At 33.4% G+C, this 22,419-nt stretch overlaps 4 protein-coding genes across 5 annotated transcripts; 3 read left to right on the forward strand and 1 right to left on the reverse strand.

Annotated features, from left to right (window-relative positions):
- The first annotated feature begins 581 nt into the window (after nucleotides 1–581).
- LOC123200528 (heavy metal-associated isoprenylated plant protein 36-like) lies at nucleotides 582–2,447 on the forward strand. The gene is made up of 3 exons (XM_044615726.1): nucleotides 582–828; nucleotides 916–991; nucleotides 1,141–2,447. Exons 1-3 carry the CDS (start codon nucleotides 742–744, stop codon nucleotides 2,070–2,072), a joined length of 1,095 nt encoding a protein of 364 aa, XP_044471661.1. The 5' UTR covers nucleotides 582–741; the 3' UTR covers nucleotides 2,073–2,447.
- A 5,637-nt stretch (nucleotides 2,448–8,084) lies between these two features.
- Nucleotides 8,085–9,987, reverse strand: LOC123199189 (40S ribosomal protein S21-2-like). The gene is made up of 4 exons (XM_044614081.1): nucleotides 9,844–9,987; nucleotides 9,657–9,751; nucleotides 9,440–9,572; nucleotides 8,085–8,500 (listed from the first exon to the last, which is right to left on the reverse strand). Exons 2-4 carry the CDS (start codon nucleotides 9,704–9,706, stop codon nucleotides 8,435–8,437), a joined length of 249 nt encoding a protein of 82 aa, XP_044470016.1. The 5' UTR covers nucleotides 9,707–9,751; nucleotides 9,844–9,987; the 3' UTR covers nucleotides 8,085–8,434.
- Nucleotides 9,988–11,911: 1,924 nt separating this feature from the next.
- Nucleotides 11,912–16,372, forward strand: LOC123208323 (cell cycle checkpoint control protein RAD9A). Of its 2 annotated transcripts, none has more exons than XM_044625764.1 (10): nucleotides 11,912–12,076; nucleotides 12,531–12,650; nucleotides 12,724–12,832; nucleotides 13,908–14,159; nucleotides 14,227–14,339; nucleotides 14,682–14,746; nucleotides 14,914–15,164; nucleotides 15,239–15,395; nucleotides 15,764–15,804; nucleotides 15,899–16,372. In XM_044625764.1, the coding sequence occupies exons 1-10, from the start codon at nucleotides 11,972–11,974 to the stop codon at nucleotides 16,039–16,041; spliced, it is 1,356 nt and encodes a 451-aa protein (XP_044481699.1). In that variant the 5' UTR covers nucleotides 11,912–11,971; the 3' UTR covers nucleotides 16,042–16,372. The 2 variants fall into 2 exon arrangements, with proteins under 2 accessions (XP_044481699.1, XP_044481700.1); XM_044625765.1 differs by having other exon boundaries at nucleotides 15,248–15,395.
- Nucleotides 16,373–19,660: 3,288 nt separating this feature from the next.
- On the forward strand, nucleotides 19,661–20,289 carry LOC123208325 (rapid alkalinization factor). The gene has a single exon (XM_044625767.1). The coding sequence runs from the start codon at nucleotides 19,760–19,762 to the stop codon at nucleotides 20,114–20,116; it is 357 nt and encodes a 118-aa protein (XP_044481702.1). The 5' UTR covers nucleotides 19,661–19,759; the 3' UTR covers nucleotides 20,117–20,289.
- The last annotated feature ends 2,130 nt before the right edge of the window (nucleotides 20,290–22,419 follow it).

The raw sequence follows: 22,419 nt of genomic DNA on the forward strand, positions 1-22,419 counted from the left end.
ACACACTACCAAAGTTTTCGATCCTTCCCTTCATAATATAATCTTTTTTTTTTAATTGACCACGGTAACATGTATCATTCAAAATAGTACATATTTTAAGATATATAAAAATTATACAATAGGATATATATATTTATACAAATTTGAATATAAAACTATAACTCTATAATCTTAAAAAAAAAAGAAACAATAATAAAGATAAATGATTGAACTCATAATTTCAAAGGTAAACTACTAATAAACTTATAATTAAATACTTTTTTTGAATGATTATTCCTTGAACTTTTTCTTTAGCAATTTTATTTTTTTTTCTAGTCATTTTTTATCATTCTATTTAACTCAAACTTGAGTTAAATTATATGAATTTGAGTCAAATTTAAATTTATTTTTTATTTAAAATTGAATATGCTCGAATTGATTGTTGCATACAACTGGGTAGGACAAAAATTTTGGATATTATTTGGATGTTATTTGTTTATTGCCTCTTTTAAAAAAACAATAAAATTCGATTTTTCTACATTTAAGCCAAGAGATCAAATTCTAAAATTGATGGGAGCCCATTGTGAGAAAGCAAAACACTTTCAGAAAACTAAAATAATTTTAAAAAGCAAAGTACTATTTACACCCCACCAAGCACCAAATCCAAGGCCCTAGTTTTATTATGATTTTTTTTTTTTTTAATCTCTCTTTAATTAAAGCCTCCACTTCGCTTTCCAATTCTTGAAGCATTTCAGCTCTCTAATGGCTGCCTCAGAAGCCAAAACAGAAGCTAAAGCAGAAGCCAAAGAAAAAGAAGTTGAAGAAACTCAGGAGCATCTCAAGTACAAGGTGATGAAAGTTTTCGAAAAAATTTAATCTTTTTGTCAAAAAGATCTTGTTTTTATTTAACCTGGTCCAATTTCTGTTGTTTCTCAGACTTGGGTTTTGAGAGTCTCTATTCACTGTGAAGGTTGCAGAAAGAAACTGAAGAAGATCCTGACAAACATTGATGGTAATATATTTAGCCTCTTTGATGAATTTTACTGTTAATTGTAACCAAAGTTTAGATTTTTATGTCTTTCTCGTTCAGTTCTTGATCATCCCTTATCATTTATCTTCTATTTTCTCATCTGGGTGTTTTTTTTCCTCCTCTTTTTGCAGGTGTTTATACGACAAATATTGATCTGAGACAACAAAAGGTCACTGTTGTGGGGGACGTAGATGCTGCAACTTTGATCAGAAAGCTGGAGAAAAAGTATGGCAAACATGTAGAGCTATGGCCGGAGCAGAAAGAGAATAAGAAAGACAAATCGAAGAACAAAGAGAAGAATCACCAACAAGAACCGCAAAACGATCAAGAGAGCAGTAAAGAAAACAACTCTGCGGAAAAAGAAACGGTGAAGGTTGTTGAAGGTCAAGGTCAGGGCTCTGCAAAACAGAACGATAGCAATGGTGGTAAAAATAATAATGGTGAAGGTGCAACTGGAACGGGAACGGGCAAGTCCAGTGGACAGGGCAATGAAGTGAAGAATGAGGTGAAACAGGCTGTGATGTTGCCGGTTGGTGGGCGGTCTCCGGTTGCTGAGAGGAAAGTTGATGGAGAAAGTGAAGGTGGCCCTGAGAAAAGCGGTGGTAGTGGAGGTGGTGGTGGCAGTGATGGTAAAAAGAAGAAAAAGAAGGGGCATAAAGGGAATAACAATAATAATAATGATGCTGGCGAGGGTGAACCTTCTAGTGAAGCACCTGCAGGTAGTGGATCACCACATCATGGTCCTCATGGGCCTAGTGCTCAAAGCCCAATTCCATCTTCAGCCAATTACAGCCTGCCACGCCAGCATGTGGATCAATTTCGGCCACCGTATTATGGTCCACCTCCCGTCTATGCTGCGAGTTACAATACAACATACCCAAGCACAAGCTATGGCACTTCCTATTATGCCACGGCACCTACAACAACGTATACATACGCGTATGTGCATTCGGGGGTTGCAAGTGAACCTGCTCCGTCAGATTTTGACTCTTACCCGCCACAACCGTCCGGGACGTTTGAGATGTTTAGTGACGAAAACCCTAATGCATGTTCAATTATGTGATGAATTTTGAGTGAAATGAAGCATTTGGACATTACCTTGTTATATGAAGAACTTATACTACTTGTATAAGTGTAACCGGGGGATGATGTTGACATTTTGTAATGTATGTGGATATAAGGTAAAATTGTAGTTCAGGTTAGGGGCAAAAAATAAGGGAGGCTTTAGAGATCCTTCAGGGTTTTGCTTTAGACTTTGCTGGTGTTGGTGTCCAATTAGAGCTTTATCGTCTTTAATTGTTCTTTAAGGGTGGTTTTTACATTAAAAGTTGTAGTTTTGGCCTTGTAATGCTTAGTTGTGTCTTAGTGGAAAGTAGATTTGGCATAACAGGAGTTAAGTTTCTGATTCCCTATTGAAACTCTTCTGTTTTTATGGTTCTTTTTCTTCTCTTAGTCTTTTATCTAGTGATCATTTTTTTTTTCAAATACTTTTTGTCCTTTTTGAGGATTTGTTGTTTTCTTAATAATTATTGTTTATCATTTATCATTTAATTCAGATTAAGTTTAAATTTGAATAAAGTTGAATTCAAACAAATTATGAAGAAAAAATTAACAAATGAAGACATTATAATCTTATCATAGGCATAAATGCTTTATGGGTCCAAAAGATGGTAAGATTTGACGTACATGTGGCCAATTTTAGAGAAAAATAATGAAAAAACCAAATAGACGTGTCAAGGTGATGGTAGCTTGAGATGATGTGACGTTTTTTAGGTTATGAGTAATTTTTCTTGTTTAAAATGTTTGATTAATTTGTAGGACCCATTGGGGGTTTCTTTATGATGTGTAAAGTAAAAATTTTGATTAGGAATGTGGGAAATGAATTAGAAGTTAGGGAGTTTATAAAGAAGATCCAAGATTGTGAAGTGGAAAGACCAATCATCAATATGTAAAGCAGCATTGTATACAAATTGAGATAGTTTGAACTCAAAAATTGGTTCAACTTGAATTTGTTTAGGGCAATCTCAACCTTTATTCTATCACTCTCATTTTCTTAATATTGATAAAAGTAAAGGGAAAAAATACTCAGATTAGAGTAATATTAATAACATTTACTTTCCCATTTTCATTTTCTTCTAATATATATACAATTGGTGTTTTAAAACCAGAATCATGGTTATCGATTCAATTGAAAACTGATAACAAATCTGATGTAGAATATGGTTAAAACTTGTTTTAGTTTTAAAATCTTAAAATTGAATTTTGACAAAAACACCCACATTTAACTTCAAAGTATATTTAAAAGAAAAAAAGAGAGAGAGTGGTTTTAAAATTACCTAAAGATAAACTATACAACTTTGAACTCTTTCATCTATAAAAGTGATAAAAATAGGAATAATAAAAATATATAAATTCAAAACCTATTAACACGTGTTAATATTAAACTTTTTACTTCTTAATACAATAATTATAATGTGATTATTGAATATAAGGTTTCACTTTTTTTCTAAAATCAAATGGTCTTATTTAAGCAAAGTTTCCTCCTAACATAACTCTGGCCCTCCTATCTTCTCTTTGAAGTCTCTCTCCTCCGTTAAACCATCTTTGGAGTATGTGAAGAGTGTGGCCTTTTGTCAAAGATTGATTGTTGCTTTGCCTTGTTTATTTATTATTTTTCTTTACATTCATTCCTCTTTTGAGCAATTGGGCGCTTTTGCGCAGAAAAGACTCAAAGAGTGAGGCCTTGGCCTCTAGCAAAGTTGGTACGGTTATACAATGCACATTACCACGTTTCAGAGGCCTTTTCCCTCTCTCCAAGATCTTTCAATTGGAAAAAGGGTTTACCATATAAATAAATAATGCATATTTATGATTATGATTAAAAAGCGATAGATTTAACTCAAGATAACTTAAACTCGTATGGGTATTTGGTTTAAATAACTTGGAAATTGAGTTGAGATAGCTTCGGCTTAGATTTAAGTCAAATTAATAAATTTATCTTTTTTGATAGCTTTTTTTTTTTTTTACACAATTTTTTTTCATTTTTTCTGACAATTATTTAGATAACTTTTCCAATAATAATCTCATCACCAACTTAAATTTGAATTAGAGTTTTTATATTTGAGTCGAATTTAAACCAATATTTATTCGAATTCAATTCGAATTTATCTTTAATTAAAAATTGAATCGATGGTAAATTGTTTAGACTATAATATTTCAACAATTAGTACAAGCACATGACAAATTATCAAGTAATTTGATAATTTTGAATTTTAAATTTAATAAAATTATAATAAATAACAATTAATTTTATCATAATATATCATTATAATATATCATTTTTTATGCCAGGGTTTATATATATTATCGGTGAATATAGTATTCAATTTGAATGTTCTTGACCTAACACCATGTCTTTTGGTCAATTTATTGGGAAGAGTAGTGCCTTTTCCCCAAACCCGCATGCTAAATTCATTCTTATGCTTCTTTATGATACATATTTTTGGTCATGAGATGTGACATAAAAAGTTTGTCATTTATGAGAAGGCCAAATAACTATTTCTCACCTAAGGTTTGACGTTTTCTCAAGTTTTCACCTTTTAACTATGAAAACACCAAACACCCACCCATAGTCGGTTAGATTTAACAAAACTCTAACGGTGGCAAGGGTAAAATCATCATTTTCTCTATAATATTAAAAATAAACTTAAATAGAATCTATTTTGCCCCCCTAAACTTTAAAAACTAAAATTTTCCTCCAGCCTAAGTTTTAAAAAATCGCAGTTTCACCATAGGGTTTCTTTTTGAAATCTCCGACGACATCTCCTGCTCCATTGCCGACAGTCTCTCCCTCCCAAAGCATCCTCTCCTTCCGGCGATCTCTTTCCTCTCATTTGAACCCCCCATCGGAGTCGGAGAAGTCGTGGAAGACGAAGAACTTCGTCGGGGAAGACAAAGTTCTTCGTCTTCCCAGTCATCGTCGTCAGATAAGTCATCTGGGAAGACGATTTCTCTTCCCAGACAACTTATCTCTGCGTTGGATGAGTAGTGCAAGAGTTTAGGGTGGCCGTCAGTGGAAGAGAAACCGTCGGGAGGGGAAGACGGCCGGTGATGGCGCCGGAGAGATAAACCCTAGGGGGGAAATGTGATATTTTCAAACTTAGCTTAGAGAAAAAATATTAGTTTTTAAACTTTTAGGGGGAAAAATGAGATTAAATTTATCACCGTTAGAGTTTTGTTAAATCTAACCGGTCATGAGTGGGTGTTTAGTGTTTCCATAGTTAAAGGGTGAAAACTTGAGAAATCATCAAACCTTGGGTGGGAAATAGTCGTTTGGCCTTATGAGAAACTTAAGGTTTGTGAGATATGAGCTGTAATAGGTATTTAGGTTGTAATTGATTTGAGTCAAGTTCGAACAAATTTTATCTCAAGATGAATGAGTTTAACACTAAAATTTATTTGAAAATAATTTAATTATATAATCGATTCCAATAAACTTAAACTCAAATGTTTGAATTGATTTAAATTCACTTCATTTAATTTAGATTTAACTTTGAACTCAAACAAACCAAAGCAAATTCAGCCTCGACAAATATGTTCAAGTCAACAAGAAGGGCCATTTGATGGGTTCTCCAAGTTGTGGATTAGATCACATTATAAGTGTATCATTCCTCTTATTTCTTAAAAAAATCTTGAAAAGAATATTTGGACCCAACTTTCCACAACTTTCATAACAAGTTTGGAAAAATAGAAAACGAAAACCCATCAATGAGTCCCTTCAATTTTGTCCTTTCCATCTTCTTTATATATATTCCCTTCCGCACTAAAGCCTCATTTGACAATTGTTATTCCTGTCAGCTTCATTGCCAAGGGAACCTTATAGTACATTATTGTTATTCCGGAGTAAAGATGATTTCAGATTGAGTTGATTTGAGTTCGAATTTATATTTAATTGAAATGAGTTAAATTCAGTTAGAATTTTAACTTAAGTTCAAGAGGAGTAAAAGAAAGTGAGAGATCAAAAAAATCCTAACCACCAATCTCTTGTTAGACATTTTCTTTGATATTAATCTTGTCAATTATAACTATTTTAAGCATCAATATTGTCATTTCCAACTTCATCCCATGTAAATCTTCTCTCAAACAACTTCTCTCAACATCAATCAAGTCATTTTCATCTTATCCTAGCATCAATCTTATCATTTTTAACTCTATTTGTGTCGATCTCCCTTTTCACGATTCTTCTAAGTGTCGATCTTATCATTTCTTACTCCTCTTAATGTTGAACTTGTCACTTTCAACAACTCATTTCTACGATTGATTTGATGGTTTTCACTCACGACTTGACATTACTTTTAGCCATTGGATCGTCACTCCATAGTTGCTAACTTCAAGTTCCATTCAAACCAATCAGATTGACCAATTTGCTTCGAATTGTAACACTGTAATCAATTATATACAACATATGACTAGTTGAAAACTATCGGTAAAAATTATGAAAATGATTTTTGGGAATCATAATCTCAAAGAACAAACAAGCTTTGTTGACTCAATCCATATCAATTTTCTTCACAACTGCAGACTCTTCTCCCTCATCAAATTTCCTGGCAGCTTCTATTTTATCTGGAATCTGATTCCGTCAAGTCCAAATCTATCTTCCTTGCCAAGCATCATAATTCTCTAGAAATCTCTAGTCAATATGGCACACAGAAACTATAAATCCATCAAAGTCCAACTTTATGTTACAAGATCACTTGTTACTATTATTAATTTATCCATAAATTGCAACCATAAAACTTTTTAAAATTATAAGGCAAATATGATATAGGATGTACTCAAAACCCTATCTCTATATATATATATATATATATATTATGAGAGAGGTAAAATATTATGATCTCATATGTAAAGTATATGATTAAAATCCCACAAGTATAGATTTTTGGGGTAGAGTTTATATGATTTTAACCTCTCTAATTTCAATAGCTAGTTTTTAGAATATGATTCTCTTGAGATTTGTATCATTTGATATCAAAATCAAAATGATATATTCTAATTACAATCATGTCAATTCACATGAGTTTGAGGGTTGTGGAGTATGATAGTATGTTATAATCTCAAGTCCAAAATATGAAAAAGAGCTAATACATAATCAACTCATGTGAACATTGAAACTAAGTTCCCACATAAGAAAATATGAGATTTTGTTGTAAAATTTATATGACTTTAAGATATTATACAATCTCGGTAGCTAGTTTTTGGGATACAATTTTCTCAAAACTCCTATCATAAAATAATAAAGTTGATCACCATCGGCCTAATAGCTACCGAACTACCTTGTTCCTAAGAATGAATATTCTTGTAACAAACATAATTTTTCTTTCGCTAGCAGCCAAGCACTCAAAAATAAGATGTCTCACAAACAGGGAACTTGACCCCTAAAATATTGCAGAAAAAAAATGGTATGGAGCCACATGCCCAATTGGAAATAAACAAATAAAATACAAAATACTATTGCAGTTAAAATCTACCCACTTACTCAAAACCAAAAAGCAGAGTCTTGGTAAACATCTACCTCAATGTTGTTTTTTTTATAAATTAAATATTAACGCATACAAATAAGATGGCATATGATTATGTGATAGAATAAATTTTAATTTGAGATAAAATAAACAATAAAATAGCTCATTTCAACCAATACTGGAAAAACAGAAAGTTGAACCACTTTCATTTTTAAGTTAGTGTGTGTTGCTGGATTCAACAATGAAGACATCCATTTGAACTCACTCATTTTATGAAAATCAACTCAATCCTTATCTCAAACTTGACTAATTCAATTCAAACTCAAACAGATCAGTCAAATCTAACCCTACCTTCTTTTATCACCATCCAGTTCAGCTTATTACTCCCTTCACTATCTAATTCTAGGCCCCAAAAAAAGCTATCTATACTTCTCATATAGATGCTAGGGCTTTGGGATATCTAGCAAGACTGGGCACTGCTGATGACGATATGCTCATATCAATGTTCTGTTCTGAGTAACAGAAGTATTCGCATTCAGCTACACATGAAAAGATTTTCAACAAAGATACATTGCTTCCCCTATCTCATAAGAGGCATGCCATGTCAAAATTCATAGAAGGATCATAACATACATGTAGAAGATCTGAACGTAATAGAAGACCTCAAATGTCAGAAACTGAAAACTTGCCAAGGTCATCCAAAGCTATAATAAAAGCAGAGATCTAGGTCCACAACACACAAGGAAACCAAGTACTCTGGATAATTTGGCCAAAACAACATCAAATTTTAACATGGTCCACAAAACTAAACTAGAACAAATCAGTAATCCCTATAACAATTCCTCCCCTTGCAGGATGAGAGAACTGCTCAAGAAGACACACAAACAACCTGCTCTCATGGTTCCTATTGTTGTCGAACTTCAACCCTTTTCTTTTGCCAAAGCCTGTCAAGGGCACTGTCAGCATCACCCTGCAGATTGAACCACCAAATTACCAATTTAGTCAACTTAAAATCACACATTATAACCTGAACTAGGAACTTGAAGGAAAAAAGTAAAAACATCGCATAATACATGTATCTATTATTCAAGACACCCAAATCAATGTTTAGCGCCAATGTTTACAAAAAAAAAAAGAGTAACTTCTAAAAATAATCTCTTTGGTTTCAAAACTTCACAAGACTCTTTAGCCAGTATACAAGCTGCCTTATGGCCCAACAAACCCCAGTGCCAAATATTTCTAATCCCCCAGTACCCAATCTCGATCAAATCAAATGGGGCCACAATAGCACACAATAAGGCTGCATGGTTTTCTTCACATCTGCCTATATCACTAACAAAACAAGAAAAATTAGCCACTCCATAAAAAGCACCATCCCTCACCAACATTCAACTGCAAATTGTCTCATAAACAGCAAACTCAAGAAAAAATCACACAGAACCCAGTTTGGTAAGCATTATTCAATTTCAATAATCACACAGCAAATAGATTTAAAAATCATTATTCACTCCGAAAATAATGCAACAACCAGACCAGAAAAGTACTATAATAAACTATACACAGATCACCTGATCAATTCACCCATTACACAAAATGGAGGAAAAGTTCCGGGTACACAGAGTGTAATCTATACAGCAAACCAATCTAATCCATTCCCTTGTCTACCCTTTCCATAAACCCAACTATTTCTACATAAACATAACTATAGCTTGTTGAAAGTATCTACAGTTCATATTTGCGTTTAAAAAAAAAAGTAATGTTATATATATAACTTTTGTGTACAACTTTGGATACAAACATCGACCTGTCACCATGTGACAACACGACACATAGTTGTTTGTGTACAAAGTGCACATAGTATTATTGTTTAAAAAATACATAAGAAACACAAAAGAAAATAAATAAGTACCTGGGCACGAACAAAGCCACAGAGAGCAAAAGTGGAGAATTGGCCAGTGTAAATGCCATCAGCATCTAGGTGTCCAACGTTGATCTGAACAGATGCGTGATCCTTGGAAGTGATTAGCCTATTTGTGGCGGAACTGCAAACCCAAACAAATTTTCAATCAACAAAACTTTCAATCAATATAACCACGTCGTTTTCTTCATTAAGAAAAAAAACGTACCACTTCCTGGGGATGTAGAGATCCATGTTTTGACCTTCCTCGTTCTGCATCTTGGGCGCTGTTCTGATTACGTGAAAAAAAGCTATAAAAAGAACCTGTTTTAATCGGAAGTTCAAAAACTGTTACAAACCCAGATGATAAACAGTCATTTTATCGTTGATGAAAGATAAGTGAGGAGAGAAAGTACCCGCGGGAGACGAGACTGCAACCGTTGAGAGATGCGGAAGGGCAGAGTGGCGAACTTAGGAGGTGTTTTTTATATCTACCTCGGAGTAAAACCCTAAAAGGCTTCCGTGGACAAAAATGCCCTGTCAAGATTGGGACGTCGTCGTTTCGCTTTCATTTGGGATAGTAGAAAATAGAATTTTACTTGGCGGCTTTTATGTGTAACTGGTAAAATGTTATCACTCTCCTCCTCGAGCTGGTATTAATGTTTGACCCCAACGAGTTATTGTATCCCGACTAATGGATAGACTTTTGTTAATTAGATAAGGTGTTTTGTTAGTTGGTGTCCTCTCTGTGTCATCTAAATCATATAAATATGATGTAACATACAAATACATACCAAATATCTTTCCCACGTTACTCCTTTACTTTCCCATCCTTGTTTTTCTAGGATATTCATTTATAATTTTTACATTTAATTTAAGCACCTTCCTAAAATAATCAATTGGGAAAATGATTATTTCTCACCCAAATTTTAGTTGAAATTTAAAATCATATCTGTGATAGTTGAAAATTTTAAACTCTCACCCATATCTCAATTTTTTTTAATTTTTTCTATTATAATTAAGAGTAAAATTATTATTTTATTGTTTATATTAAAAAGATATAAAACTTGTTACTTGTTTTCCTCGTAAGTTTGAGAAACTAATAATTTTATCATTGTTTAAAGTTTTTAAATTTTAAAAAGTAACATTTTCACCCAAAAACCTAAGGTTTTCATATTTTTTAAACTGCAACCGCCCCCCAAAACTTTCAAAAACAATAGTTTCACTCTCACTCTTCAACTTCAGTTTTCTACATCTCTTCCGACGTCCTCTTTCTCCGTAATATGACAAAAAGATCTTCATCTTTTCGTCACACGACAGTGAGATGAAGAGACATCTTTTTGTCGTACCAAATAATGAAGAGATAAAGATCTATTTGTAGCATAGCCTACCGTCGCTCAAGAGAAGGAGGACGACGTTGAAAGCTGAAGTTGAAGAGTGGGGGTAAAATACTCTTTTTGAAAGTTTTGTGGGCGATTGTAGTTTGAAAATATAAAAATCTTAGGTTTGGGGATAAAAATACTACTTTTCAAAGTTTGAAAAATTTCGATAAGAGTGAAATTTTTAGTTTTTAAAACTTAGGGAAGGGAAAAAGTAACGAGTTTTATATATTTTTTAATATAAATAGTAAAATAACAATTTTACTCTTACTTATAACAAAAAAAGTTAACAGAAGTTGAGTTATGGTTGAGAGTTTGAGTTTTTCAATTGTCGCAATGTGATTTTAAATTTCAACTAAAACTTGGATGAAAAATAGTCATTTTCCCTAATCAATTTTACAATCATTGTTGAATGTTTTTAAGTAACAAATCAAACTAGGTTAAGAAATGTGTCTTAATTTTTTTTTTCAAAAAAAATTTAGTTCTATTACTTGAATGAATATCATGGTTTATTATCAAATTTTAATATTATTATCGTAGCACAAATTATGCGATTATTTAAATTGTATACATTAGTTGATGATAAAAAAATATAAATCAAGTTTGAACTAAAAAAATTTCAATTTGAACACAGGTTAACTCAAACCCATTTGTTGATTTCGCCACATTGGGGTTCAACTTATTAATGAGCTTTTTTAATTTTTTGACTTAGGCAATTATTTTAGATTTAAATAATTCTCTTTCTTCTTTCGTAATAAATTTTCCTTTTTTGAGATTTTTTTTCAATATTTAATAAATTGATCAAATTAAATTAAATTTTAAATTATTCATTATATATATTAATTAAATTTAATTTTAAATTAATTCTTATTCAAATTTGGTTAGCTTGAACCACCCCCAGAGGAACCAAATGCGGCATTTTCACTTTGTATTTTAGCGTTAGAGCAATAAATTTTATAAATATATTTTAAATAAATTTCTAAAATTTTTGTTTTAAGACGAGATCTGGACCATCAATAACACGAAGGTGGATCGCAATCTGAAATTGGACGGCTAATAATAATCATGATGAAACAATATCATTTCCCCTTCCCGCCAACACAAATTATTATTACAGAGCGCGAGAGACTGAAAAGAAATCAAATCAAAACAAAAGGAAAGAACTATGGAATTCTCTGTAAGCGAGAACGCTCTGAAGACCTTCGCGAGGTCCATCACGTGCCTTGCACGTGTAGGAAACGAGCTTGTCATTCAAGCTTCTTCTTCTCAGGTTATCTCTCTTTCTCTCCCTCTCTCGCTCTCGCTGGCTGTTCTCATCCTTTCATTTCACGATTTGATGGTTGTATTCGAACGCTTGACTTGATTTAAAATTTCTAGTGGATTTTTAGTTGATCGCGTGTAACGTTTATTTGATAATTCATTTACTATGCTTCGAAATGCAACGGTTTGAGCTTAATTAGGGTTATTGCTTCGCGGCTGTGGTGTCTGAAAGAGTATAAACTGATTAATTAGATTTATTTATTACATTTTTTCAGAAAATAATTTGAGATAAAGTGAAAAAAAAAAAGAGAAGAATAATCTACTAATTATTATTTACCAGTCTCTGTTTGGTTGCTGAGATATTCAAAGAAACAAAGAAGAAATTAAAGTTACAAATTCTGTATTATTTGTTGTTTTGCTTTCTGAAGAGTTAAAACTAACTCAGATGGAATCGGTTTTTGCAGCTTGTTTTTCATACACTCAATTCATCACGCTCTGCATATCAATCTATTACATTTAAGCCAAACTTCTTTGACGTCTATACAGTTTCTGGTGCGCAAGTCCAATGTAGCGTGTTGTTGAAGGTATGATGCCATTTTTCATTGCCTTTTACGTGGAATTAATCAGAGAGTGTAAGTATTGATGTAGCTAGTTTAGGCTGTTTGTTCTGTTCTTAGGACTCCAATTGCAAGTGTTGAACATCTGACCGTGCAATTGCCTGATCCTGATGCCCCTAAAGTTCAGTGGACTTTAAAATGCTATAATGGTAAAGTGTTTCTTTCTCATCTGTATTATTTTCAGACAGCAATTGTTATTTTGAAATTGGAGACTGAGACATGTGTGGGATGGAAAGTGCAATGATTGCAATGTAAACTTATGGTGCTGTCGATGCTATTTAAAGTTTCACAAGCACCATGGTGGTTAGTAATTAATGGTGAAATGGAGATTTGAGACAATTCTATAATGTTTAATGACACTTTAACAATAAAGTCAATTATAATAAAGTCATTTGCACTTTAATGAACAACAAAGTTTTGATTATGTAAGTGTGATTATGTTAGTAGACTTACACACCTTGTGTAAATTGGATAAGACTTAAAGAATAAGCACTTGTTGAACTGATTTTTGGGCAATTAAATGGATTCATTTTGAAACTAAATCAAAAAATTATGTAGACTTACACACCTTGTGTAAATTGCATAAGACTTAAAGAATAAGCACTTGTTGAACTGATTTGGGAAATTAAATGGATTCATTTTGAAACTAAATCAAAAAATTATTTAGACTTACAAGGGCATTGCCAACGTTCAATATGGGATAATCTCTAGTTATTTGATACTTTAGCCACAAGGCCATCAACCATCTTGATCTTTGTGACAGGTGTCATCATAGTACAGAAACCTATCTTCAATTAAAATAATATTGTACCATACTGATGCTTAGCTCTTGAGATTCTTGAGTTGTACCTTGATTTATTGTAGTTTTAGACTATGAAAATCGAATCTTTCCCATCATTACAGTGAACCCTCATTCTTGTGCAAACTGTTGCTGGTGAGGTTGAGCTCCTATTATAGGAGCCAGGAGCAAGATGCAACTCTTTCTACAGCTAAACAGTTGCACCTTTACTAATTTTTATAAAATTTTATCATTGTTGCTGCCACAATTATTTAAAAGCTAATTTATATTTGAATTTGGACTCATAAGCACACTGCTTAATCCTCTAGTTTATGTCGACTGCTCTGGTATATTATATGGGGCATCAATTCTTCTCATCACAATAATTTTCTCATGTTTTGTGTTATAATTACATCTTAAACAGCTCTAAACCATATCATGTATAGGTATGAGGAAAGCCTATTGGATTACTTGCAATGTTGAACCCGACATACAACAGTTATCTCTTGATAGGAGAAAATTCCGAAGCAACTTTGTAGTGAGGCCTCGTGATCTCAACAGATTGCTTGGTAATTTTCAATCGTCCCTTCAGGAGATCACTATCATTGCAACAGAACCCACTTCCTTGCCCTCTGATGCTGCCGGTGAAATAGGAGGAAAGGCTGTTGAACTCAGAAGTTATATAGATCCAACCAAAGGTATGGATGTTTTTCTTTACCAGATATTAGAGACAGGAAGTTATATGCTTCTTTTCCTTATCTGCAGAAAATGACTCTACGCTACATACTCAACTGTGGATAGATCCAACTGAAGAGTTTGTTTTGTATACTCATTCTGGAGATCCTGTAGATGTGACATTTGGTGTGAAGGAACTAAAGGTATAATAATCCATGCAGCAAGACCAGTTTCTTTACAGATTTGATGTTCTGTAGGTCACAAAATGAAATCGAAAATCCCTTATCCCAACTGACGAGCCTTGTTCCCATTTAAATACAAAGTTAATCTGTCCAATCACTGACACAATTTTTTCCCTTTATTTTCCTGTAATATAATCTCTTCTGCCAAAGTTAAGGGTTAAAAAGAAAAGTTGCTGGAATTATGATCACAACAACCTTCATGATTGTTTCCTGTATGCTGAATGAAATGATTGAGCCCATACAACTAATTCATGTGAGCATCAGGGATTATCTATTCATGTTTATTTCAGTTTTAATTTTCAGGCATTTCTTTCTTTTTGTGAAGGCTGTGAAGTTGACATACACTTATTTTTTGACAATGCTGGCGAGTAAGATGATTCTTGTTCCTTTATCAATTTAATTTCTATGCTATGCAGACTGGTTGTGATATAAGTGTACTACATCTGGTCACAACAATATCTAGTATAGTAGTAATAATTTTTAGAATTACTAGCTAATATCTTACTTCACTTTTAAAAACTATTTTGGCAAACAGGCCAATATTAATGGCACCAAAATTCGGTCTAGATGATGGGTCCATTTCAAATTTTGATGCTACAGTTGTACTTGCCACCATGCTTACATCACAACTCCGTGAAGCTAATTCCTCAGAACCTCCACAAGCAGCCACTGCAATGCCTGCTCAGGCTGTTGCTGGCACAGGGTCTCAAGCACAACAAGAAAGATGTAGAGCAAATGTCTCTGAGCATCCATCTGATCACACCAGAATTTGGTCTGAACTTTCAGGTACTTTTATAGTTTTTTTCAGTGGCGACAATAAGATGTTAAACCAGAAACTTATATACTCCATTTCTCTGCAGGAAGTGCAGCAAGAAGTGGTAGTGGTGCTGAAGGCAGACAGGTTCAAGGGGAAAGAAATGTGGGTGCTAGTGAACAGAGGGAAATCCAAAGGATAAGCACGATTCAAATATCAAAAGATGCACCTATTAGAGAAAATGTTGCTGCAGGTCCAACATCGTATCCAAAATGTGACTGATTCACTCTCTCTGTCAATTTATGTGTCTTCATGTCTGTCTCTCTAACTAACCATGTGCCTATTAATTCACGTCTGTCTTTCAGGCTAGTTTCTAAACTGGATATAGCATTAATGCAAAAGCAGTGTTGAACCTCCACGTTGTGCACAATTTTGTTTTGATTTTTTTTTCAGTGACTTTATATTAGGAACTAACATAAAAAGCACATTTTCAGCCTTTCAAAAGGCAGGTGACGGAACACTGATCACCTTAGATTCTAAGATTTTGTTATGTTGGTCAGTATAACTTTGTTGCATGACTTGTGATTCTTGGTGACCGCTTTTAACTGCAATACCTTGACTATTAAATTAGCTGCCATCCCCTGGAAAAGACTCTTGCAGGAGAAGCCCGAGGTTAGTTATAGGGCTACTATGATGTTTATTCTTCTTGCAAATGCTTCCTGTCTATCTAGTAACTAATATATCTGCAATTTTATTTTGCTCTCAGATAAGCATGAATTTAATGGCCAAGGTTTTTCACAACATCATCCTAGTAATTGGGTAGACGCAAATGAGGATGATGACGATGATGATGGGGATGATCAGGAACTATGTGTTCAGTCAACTCCGCCATACTATGAAGAAGACTAGCAATGGATCTCTTTGTCTTAGTTTTAGGCTTCTCGTTTGCCATTCCTCTGTTGTAAGTCAGTAAGTGCATGTATCTCTTCTGGTGTCACCTTAATAATTCAATAGGTCTGCGTCTGCTTTATTTGTTTTCCCATTATTGAGCATGGATCTCTAGAAAGCAATTTATAACTAGGTGGACCTACTTCCATATTATTGTGAGCATCTGTCGTGAAGAAATCAGTCGATAAGTTTATGTTTTCAATGCTGTGGTTCTCATTTAGCTCTTTTCCCAGTAGCTATTCACCAAACATATTGATTGAACCAAACATTAAATAAATATGCTTGGCTTCAATCATGGTGATCTTACTTATTTACAGCACTAATTTTTCGTCCAGGTGAAAACAGTTAAGACGTGACTGAATCATTTCCCTTCTTGATTCAGTTCTCGCAATATTAAGACTAGGCAACTTTTCTCACCGCCGTAATTGGTTTCTACTTGTAGCTTCCGAGTATAAAATGCAAGGATAAAGAGTGTTTTACATTTTACTAGTACAATGACAATTTTCTCCCCTTCCAAGAAGAAGATTGATGTGTTGATGGTTGTAGACGGATAATGTTTTTAGACCTAGTTAGGTTTTGATCCTATCAAAAGTTTGTAGATTGACCGATCAAATGGATCGATAATATTAGTATGACATAATTAAAATTTTTAAAATAGGTTTGTTAAATATATTTATTAGATTATGTTTAACAATAATTTTTTATTGTTTAGTAGTCTTCTTACATTCCGGTCTCAGGTTTGAGTTCTTTCATCCTCAATTTTAAAGTGAGTAAATCTAGTATAATCAGTAAAATGAGTTTTTAGTCTTGATTTGGACTAGATTGACCGTTAGTTTTATTTAGACCAACCAATCTGGTCTGGGTTTTTAAATATTGCAAATGGATTTATGCCATTAATGACATAGGAATTCAGTCAAACAATCTTTGCTTTACATAGATGTATTTCTTTACCTGCAGACGGACCTTTGATTTCAACCACCAAAATGCTATTTTTTCTGGATTCCCAAGAGGAGTAGATGCAAGTTTATTTTGCTCTGTGGTGGGATGTGTCAATGCTCCAATCCAATTGCATCTGAACTTTCATGAACACATAAAGTTCGGGAGTTCTGCTAGTATTCCTTATATGGACTAAATTTGATTCTAGCACCATAACTGAGTGCAATGCACGACTATGATTTTATATTCTTCAAAGATTTTTTTCTTCAAACTGCCTAACTTTCAAATTGCATATTTTAGGGTTAAGAGGAGTATAGGTGTAAAATTTGAAATTTTTAATGTTTAGTGATATTTTATTCGAGTCAATATGTAAACTTGTAACTCATTGAGATTATCAATATCAAGTTAGAGTTTGATTCAAGAGTCAAATTTTATTTGAGTTCAGTTTAAAAGTCAAATTATGTTTAAGCACGTTCAATTTGTTTATAGCCTAATTATGTATGTATGTATGATACATTTAAAAATAGTTGGGGGAATTGGGTACTTAATTTTGAAGGATATGGCTTATTGGTAGGCATTGATGCCGAACATGAAACTTGTAACTTTAAACCATAAACTTGTACGCTCAAATTTTGAAGACTTTGCGGCTTGTTACTATTTTGAACCACATCTAAATTGCTCAGTTGGTAGTCTGAACTTGGTTCTAGAATGAGGAAAATTATAAAGAAGAGAGGGACCCATGAGTTCTGGTTTCAGTGTCCTTCCATTTGCGTAAACCTTGATTTCTGAACAATGCTTACATGCCAGCATGTAATATTTTCTTCCAAGGTTTGGAAGACTTACTTCCTTCCTTCCAAGTTGAAACTCCAATGAAAATTTAATGTCATCCCTTGCGCAACAGGACCTGCTATACCATAAACAAATAGATGACTATCAAGGGTACCAGTTGTCAGATCTGCGAGTCAAAAAGGTAAACTAAAAAAAATTAAGAGCGTTTAAATTCTGAAGCAGTGATGGTTACTGGTGAGCACGATTTGGACTTATCAGGTACAGGCACAATTCTGCCCTCTCATTTTAAATATTATATATATATTTAGGAAAAGATTATGTGGAAAAAGACTGTTTACATACAGCTGGCCTGGCTGGCTATAGGAGAGAGGATTGATTTTGGAACGCGCATACACCGTCTGGTGATCTGTGTTGGGCCCCACCTTTGTAACGGCTACGTGCATGTGACGCCGGCGTCTGTTTCAATCTTCTTCTTGAGCCTAATTCCGTCATTCCCTCTTGAATCCTTCCGTTAGAACCTTTTTGTTTTTTAACCTAGGTAGGAGAAATGCTAGATTCAATCTAAATTGAATTCAAACAAATCTTGATTCAATATAATGATTTACGATATAAATTTAGCTTAAAAATAATTTAACTAATTCAAATTTAATTTGTTCACATTGAATTTGATTTTAGATGTGTGACCAAAAAAATAATTAATAATTTATATATAAACTTATTTTTGAGTGACTTTTGAGATTGCTTATTGTTTTCTATAATTACTATCAGTTGTAAATATCCGGTAATGTTATGCCTAACATATTAGAAAACTTTTTCACAAAGATAATTCCGATTAAGAGGATTTTGTTCATATGACTGTTGTTAATAGACAAACGGCGCCGTTAAAGAACGGTGACATAAACGGAGTTAAAGCTAATTTAACCAGATGGGAAAGAGAAAAGGTGTTTCCTTTAAGAGATTCTTTGGACGGACATAGGAATAGGTGCTAACCCTAATGCCGTCTTTCTTTTTCTCTTCTTTTCTTTGTGTTTTTTTTTTAAATTTTCTTATACCAACCATGTCAGGGAAAGGTACAGTGATATAACTAGTCAACTAGTGTGCCTAAACTACAATTACAATTATACCCTTTACTTTCATCTAAAATTACTTGTTTGCTACTTTTGTGTGGGCCTTGGCTTCCCATGGATTTCACAAGTAACACATTCTTATTCAAAAGTAATAAGTAGCAGTTTTCACCCCACAACGCCGCAGTCATGCTTTTTGCATTGGGCAAACGGAGGGAAGTCATTCACACAGATGGAATTCATTAAATACATTTGAAATTAAAGATATCTAAATAATATTTGATATAATAATTATAAAATTAATCACTAAATTTAATATTTTTACTGAGTATGATTATGATCGATTTAAGTTTAAACAAATATTCTGACTGTTTTTATTTACGGATGTGTCTTTTACTGCATGATGGAAATGCAGAACAATAATTCTAGAAAGAATGAATGGAATGCACATGAAATTAATGTTTTAAATGTTGTACCAATGTCACGCCATCTTTTTATATAATTAATTTCTTGTTAAGGACTACTAGGAGATAAAGATTATAATGAATATTTTGTAACTTTTCTCCGCCCGCCCCTAATTACGTTGCATACCTTGAAAATGCAAGCCTATTAATATCGTGTTACCACAAGTCAATAAAATCCAATCATTCCAGTAAATTGGTGGTTCCCCACCCCACCGAGTCGATATCCCAATTTCCAAGCCCCTCAATAATGGCATTCTTGTAATATAACTGAAAAAGAAGGCCAAATACCTTCAAACACACAGATGCCCAGGTATAAGTCCCAACTAGGCCACCCTTGTCTGTCTTCAAATCAAACCAAACCAAACCATCTCTCTTCCATCTCTGCAATCAAAGAGAAAGACAGAAAGAAAGAGAAGCTTGAAGAAAATGGTGAACTTGGTCAATTCATGTGCGCTTGTTCTCGCGATTTCTTCTTTGATGATGATCTTCATGATGAGCGCCCCGTTGTCCGCCGTTGATGCGAGCGGGGATCACCACCTCAACCTGGGATGGCTACCCACTGGATCATCGTTGGTGGGCGAAGAGGAGGAAGGCGAGTTTGAACTGGACTCAGAGACCAACCGGCGCATTTTAGCCACAAGCAACTACATCAGCTACGGTGCGCTGCAGAGGAACACTGTGCCCTGCTCCCGGCGCGGCGCCTCCTACTACAACTGCCAGAATGGCGGCCAGGCTAACCCTTACAACCGTGGCTGCAGCACCATTACACGTTGCAGGAGTTGAGTTGAGTTTCAAATTTTTAATTTTATTTTTATAAAATGGGGGTGTGATGTTATACTTGGAAATTTAGGGGCTTTATCGTTAGCAGAAAAATAATGTTGGTCCATTTTCTCAATGTACGTTTGGATTGGATGTCTCTTGTAAAAGATATTAATTCTAATTATTCTTTTTCTTTCTTTCTTTCTTTCTTTCTCATGGTTTTTTATTTCTGATTTTTTATTTACTGTTGTATGAAGAGAGATCTCTAATAGTTATGAATTTTCATAATTAGTAATGCATGCAACAATACTGCATTTTGGGTTTTATTTTTTTTCTGCATTTTACTGGAATTTCATTGAAATTATTTGTGCAATTTACATTTTTTATTTTTTATTTTCTTGTTTGAGGCTTCTCCTATTTTGAATTGAATGCATTATTTTGGTGTAATGGGCACAATTTTCTCGATGAAAATCCTTATAGGTAAAAGTAAAAGCAAGAATATGAACAGTTAAAATGTGAAAGGGAGAGTGGTTGTTTGAATGACAAAAAAGGGGGTGTGGTGGGTTCAAAATTTAATCTATCTAATCAAGATTAGAGTTTTTTTAACTTTAGATGGGGGTTTGGGGTTGTGGTGTGGGCAAATCCAAATTGGTCTTGACCTAATTAGGATGTAACATTGATTGTCGGTTGGATTGAACTAACGGGAGCAATGATTTGGGTTTAAAACAGCGGATGTGAGTTGTCATGTATTTGAAAAGGTAGACCAGTAGACATTTGTATTTATATTATAAGAATACCATACAAAAGTTGATAATAAAAGTATCATCTATTCTTTTGAGGCAAAAGGGAAATGAATAACTCATTCAAACTTCATGGAAATGCAAATAAAGTTGCTTGCTTACTATTGCCATATTATTCTTGTTCTCATTGTTCTCCCTCCCCGGGAATTGCGCTTTTTTCTTCTAGAAGACAAGCAACCAATTCTTACCTTTCTTGTTTATCAAGATCAATGACGACATTCTAACAATCCTAATATTCTTGCTTGGATGGAGACTAAACTAAATTCTTCCTTCATTAACTTACACATCATTAGTTTGGGGATGAGGATTTGATTATCTACCCACCCACCTGTCTAATTTGCACAAGTGGCATGCCCTCATTGGATTGATTGCTTGCACGTTGGTTTGTTGAAATAATATATATGTCCATTAATTGTTTTTGCGGCATCTTATGTTTTGCAATCTTATCTATCTTAACAATTAAGGTAAGGAAACATTTATAATGCAAATAAAAAATAAGATTTATAAGAAAAATCACGAGATAAAGACGGAAAAAATTTCATTATGAATAATAAAAAGATTATAAAATAAATGAAAATTTATTTATTCTATCTTTAGTTTCATGGCACATTTTTTGTCTTTTTTTTTTTAATATACATATATGTTAATACAACTGGTATGTATAAACCGTAGTTGGCAAATTCATATATAAAATAAATACTTTTTGAATTCGACGTAATAGCTATTATGTCGAAAACTTCTCTATCTTTTCGTTACCTATTAAATTTAGTTAATAATAAAATCGTTACATCATAAGTCTTGCCTTCGTATTAAAGTTGTTATAATCTAGATGGTAAAATCACAAAGGTTGGCGTGGAAGCTTTCATCCATTTGATTTTCCACCATATTAAAGTCCCTCACATGAAAGTGCATGATTGATTGAAACATTCTAACTAGGGTTTCAAAATTTATTGAAGTTCACGTTATCACAGTCCTTTGTTTTGAATTCTATAGGTGACATACTGATAGCTAATAATGGGTTCATTTCACCACCTGTGCACCCTCATGTAGCATTGCACAAAACAGATGCCCATGAAACTTTAATCTTACTTATTTATGCAAAGGGGCCCTCCAAGATCTTGCCTTTACCTTTGCTCTTGCCACATTCTCTTCCTTCTTCTGTGAAAGAAAGTTTCAAATTTCAATGTTCAATTGATTGCTCATTTACTCATGTCTTAAAATGAGAGAGTGGGCTTTAAAAGCATATTCTAAGAGATTTTATAAATTTTTTAGGCCAAAAATTAGTTCATGGGGTCAAAATTGTCATTTACCCAAGTTTAAGAAATTAGCCATTATATAATATTTAGTTAGATATAAATTAAATAATTAGATTATAGGATAACACATCAATTTATTTGTACTATTTTGTATCACCCTATCACATCTTAAAATTCATGAGGTCAAAACTTGTGATTTATTCAAATTTATGGGTGGGAAAAGGGAATTTCTCATTATTTAATATAAAGCAACTTCCAAGATATGCTATTG

The sequence above is a fragment of the Mangifera indica genome, chromosome 2, assembly GCF_011075055.1.
Source record: "Mangifera indica cultivar Alphonso chromosome 2, CATAS_Mindica_2.1, whole genome shotgun sequence".
Lineage (NCBI taxonomy): Eukaryota > Viridiplantae > Streptophyta > Magnoliopsida > Sapindales > Anacardiaceae > Mangifera > Mangifera indica.

Excerpts from the sequence above, each read along its gene's own strand:
- LOC123199189 (XM_044614081.1), bottom strand. The coding sequence starts at position 9,706 with ATGCAGAACGAGGAAGGTCAAAACATGGATCTCTACATCCCCAGGAAG. Across the intron at positions 9,573-9,656 it reads CTCTACATCCCCAGGAAGTG|TTCCGCCACAAATAGGCTAA; the intron begins GTACGTTTTTTT and ends TTGGGTTTGCAG. Across the intron at positions 8,501-9,439 it reads GTGGCTTTGTTCGTGCCCAG|GGTGATGCTGACAGTGCCCT; the intron begins GTACTTATTTAT and ends TTCAATCTGCAG.
- LOC123200528 (XM_044615726.1), top strand. The coding sequence starts at position 742 with ATGGCTGCCTCAGAAGCCAAAACAGAAGCTAAAGCAGAAGCCAAAGAA. Across the intron at positions 829-915 it reads AGGAGCATCTCAAGTACAAG|ACTTGGGTTTTGAGAGTCTC; the intron begins GTGATGAAAGTT and ends GTTGTTTCTCAG. Across the intron at positions 992-1,140 it reads GATCCTGACAAACATTGATG|GTGTTTATACGACAAATATT; the intron begins GTAATATATTTA and ends CTCTTTTTGCAG.
- LOC123208323 (XM_044625764.1), top strand. The coding sequence starts at position 11,972 with ATGGAATTCTCTGTAAGCGAGAACGCTCTGAAGACCTTCGCGAGGTCC. Across the intron at positions 14,160-14,226 it reads TTATATAGATCCAACCAAAG|AAAATGACTCTACGCTACAT; the intron begins GTATGGATGTTT and ends CCTTATCTGCAG. Across the intron at positions 15,165-15,238 it reads AATTTGGTCTGAACTTTCAG|GAAGTGCAGCAAGAAGTGGT; the intron begins GTACTTTTATAG and ends ATTTCTCTGCAG.
- LOC123208325 (XM_044625767.1), top strand. The coding sequence starts at position 19,760 with ATGGTGAACTTGGTCAATTCATGTGCGCTTGTTCTCGCGATTTCTTCT.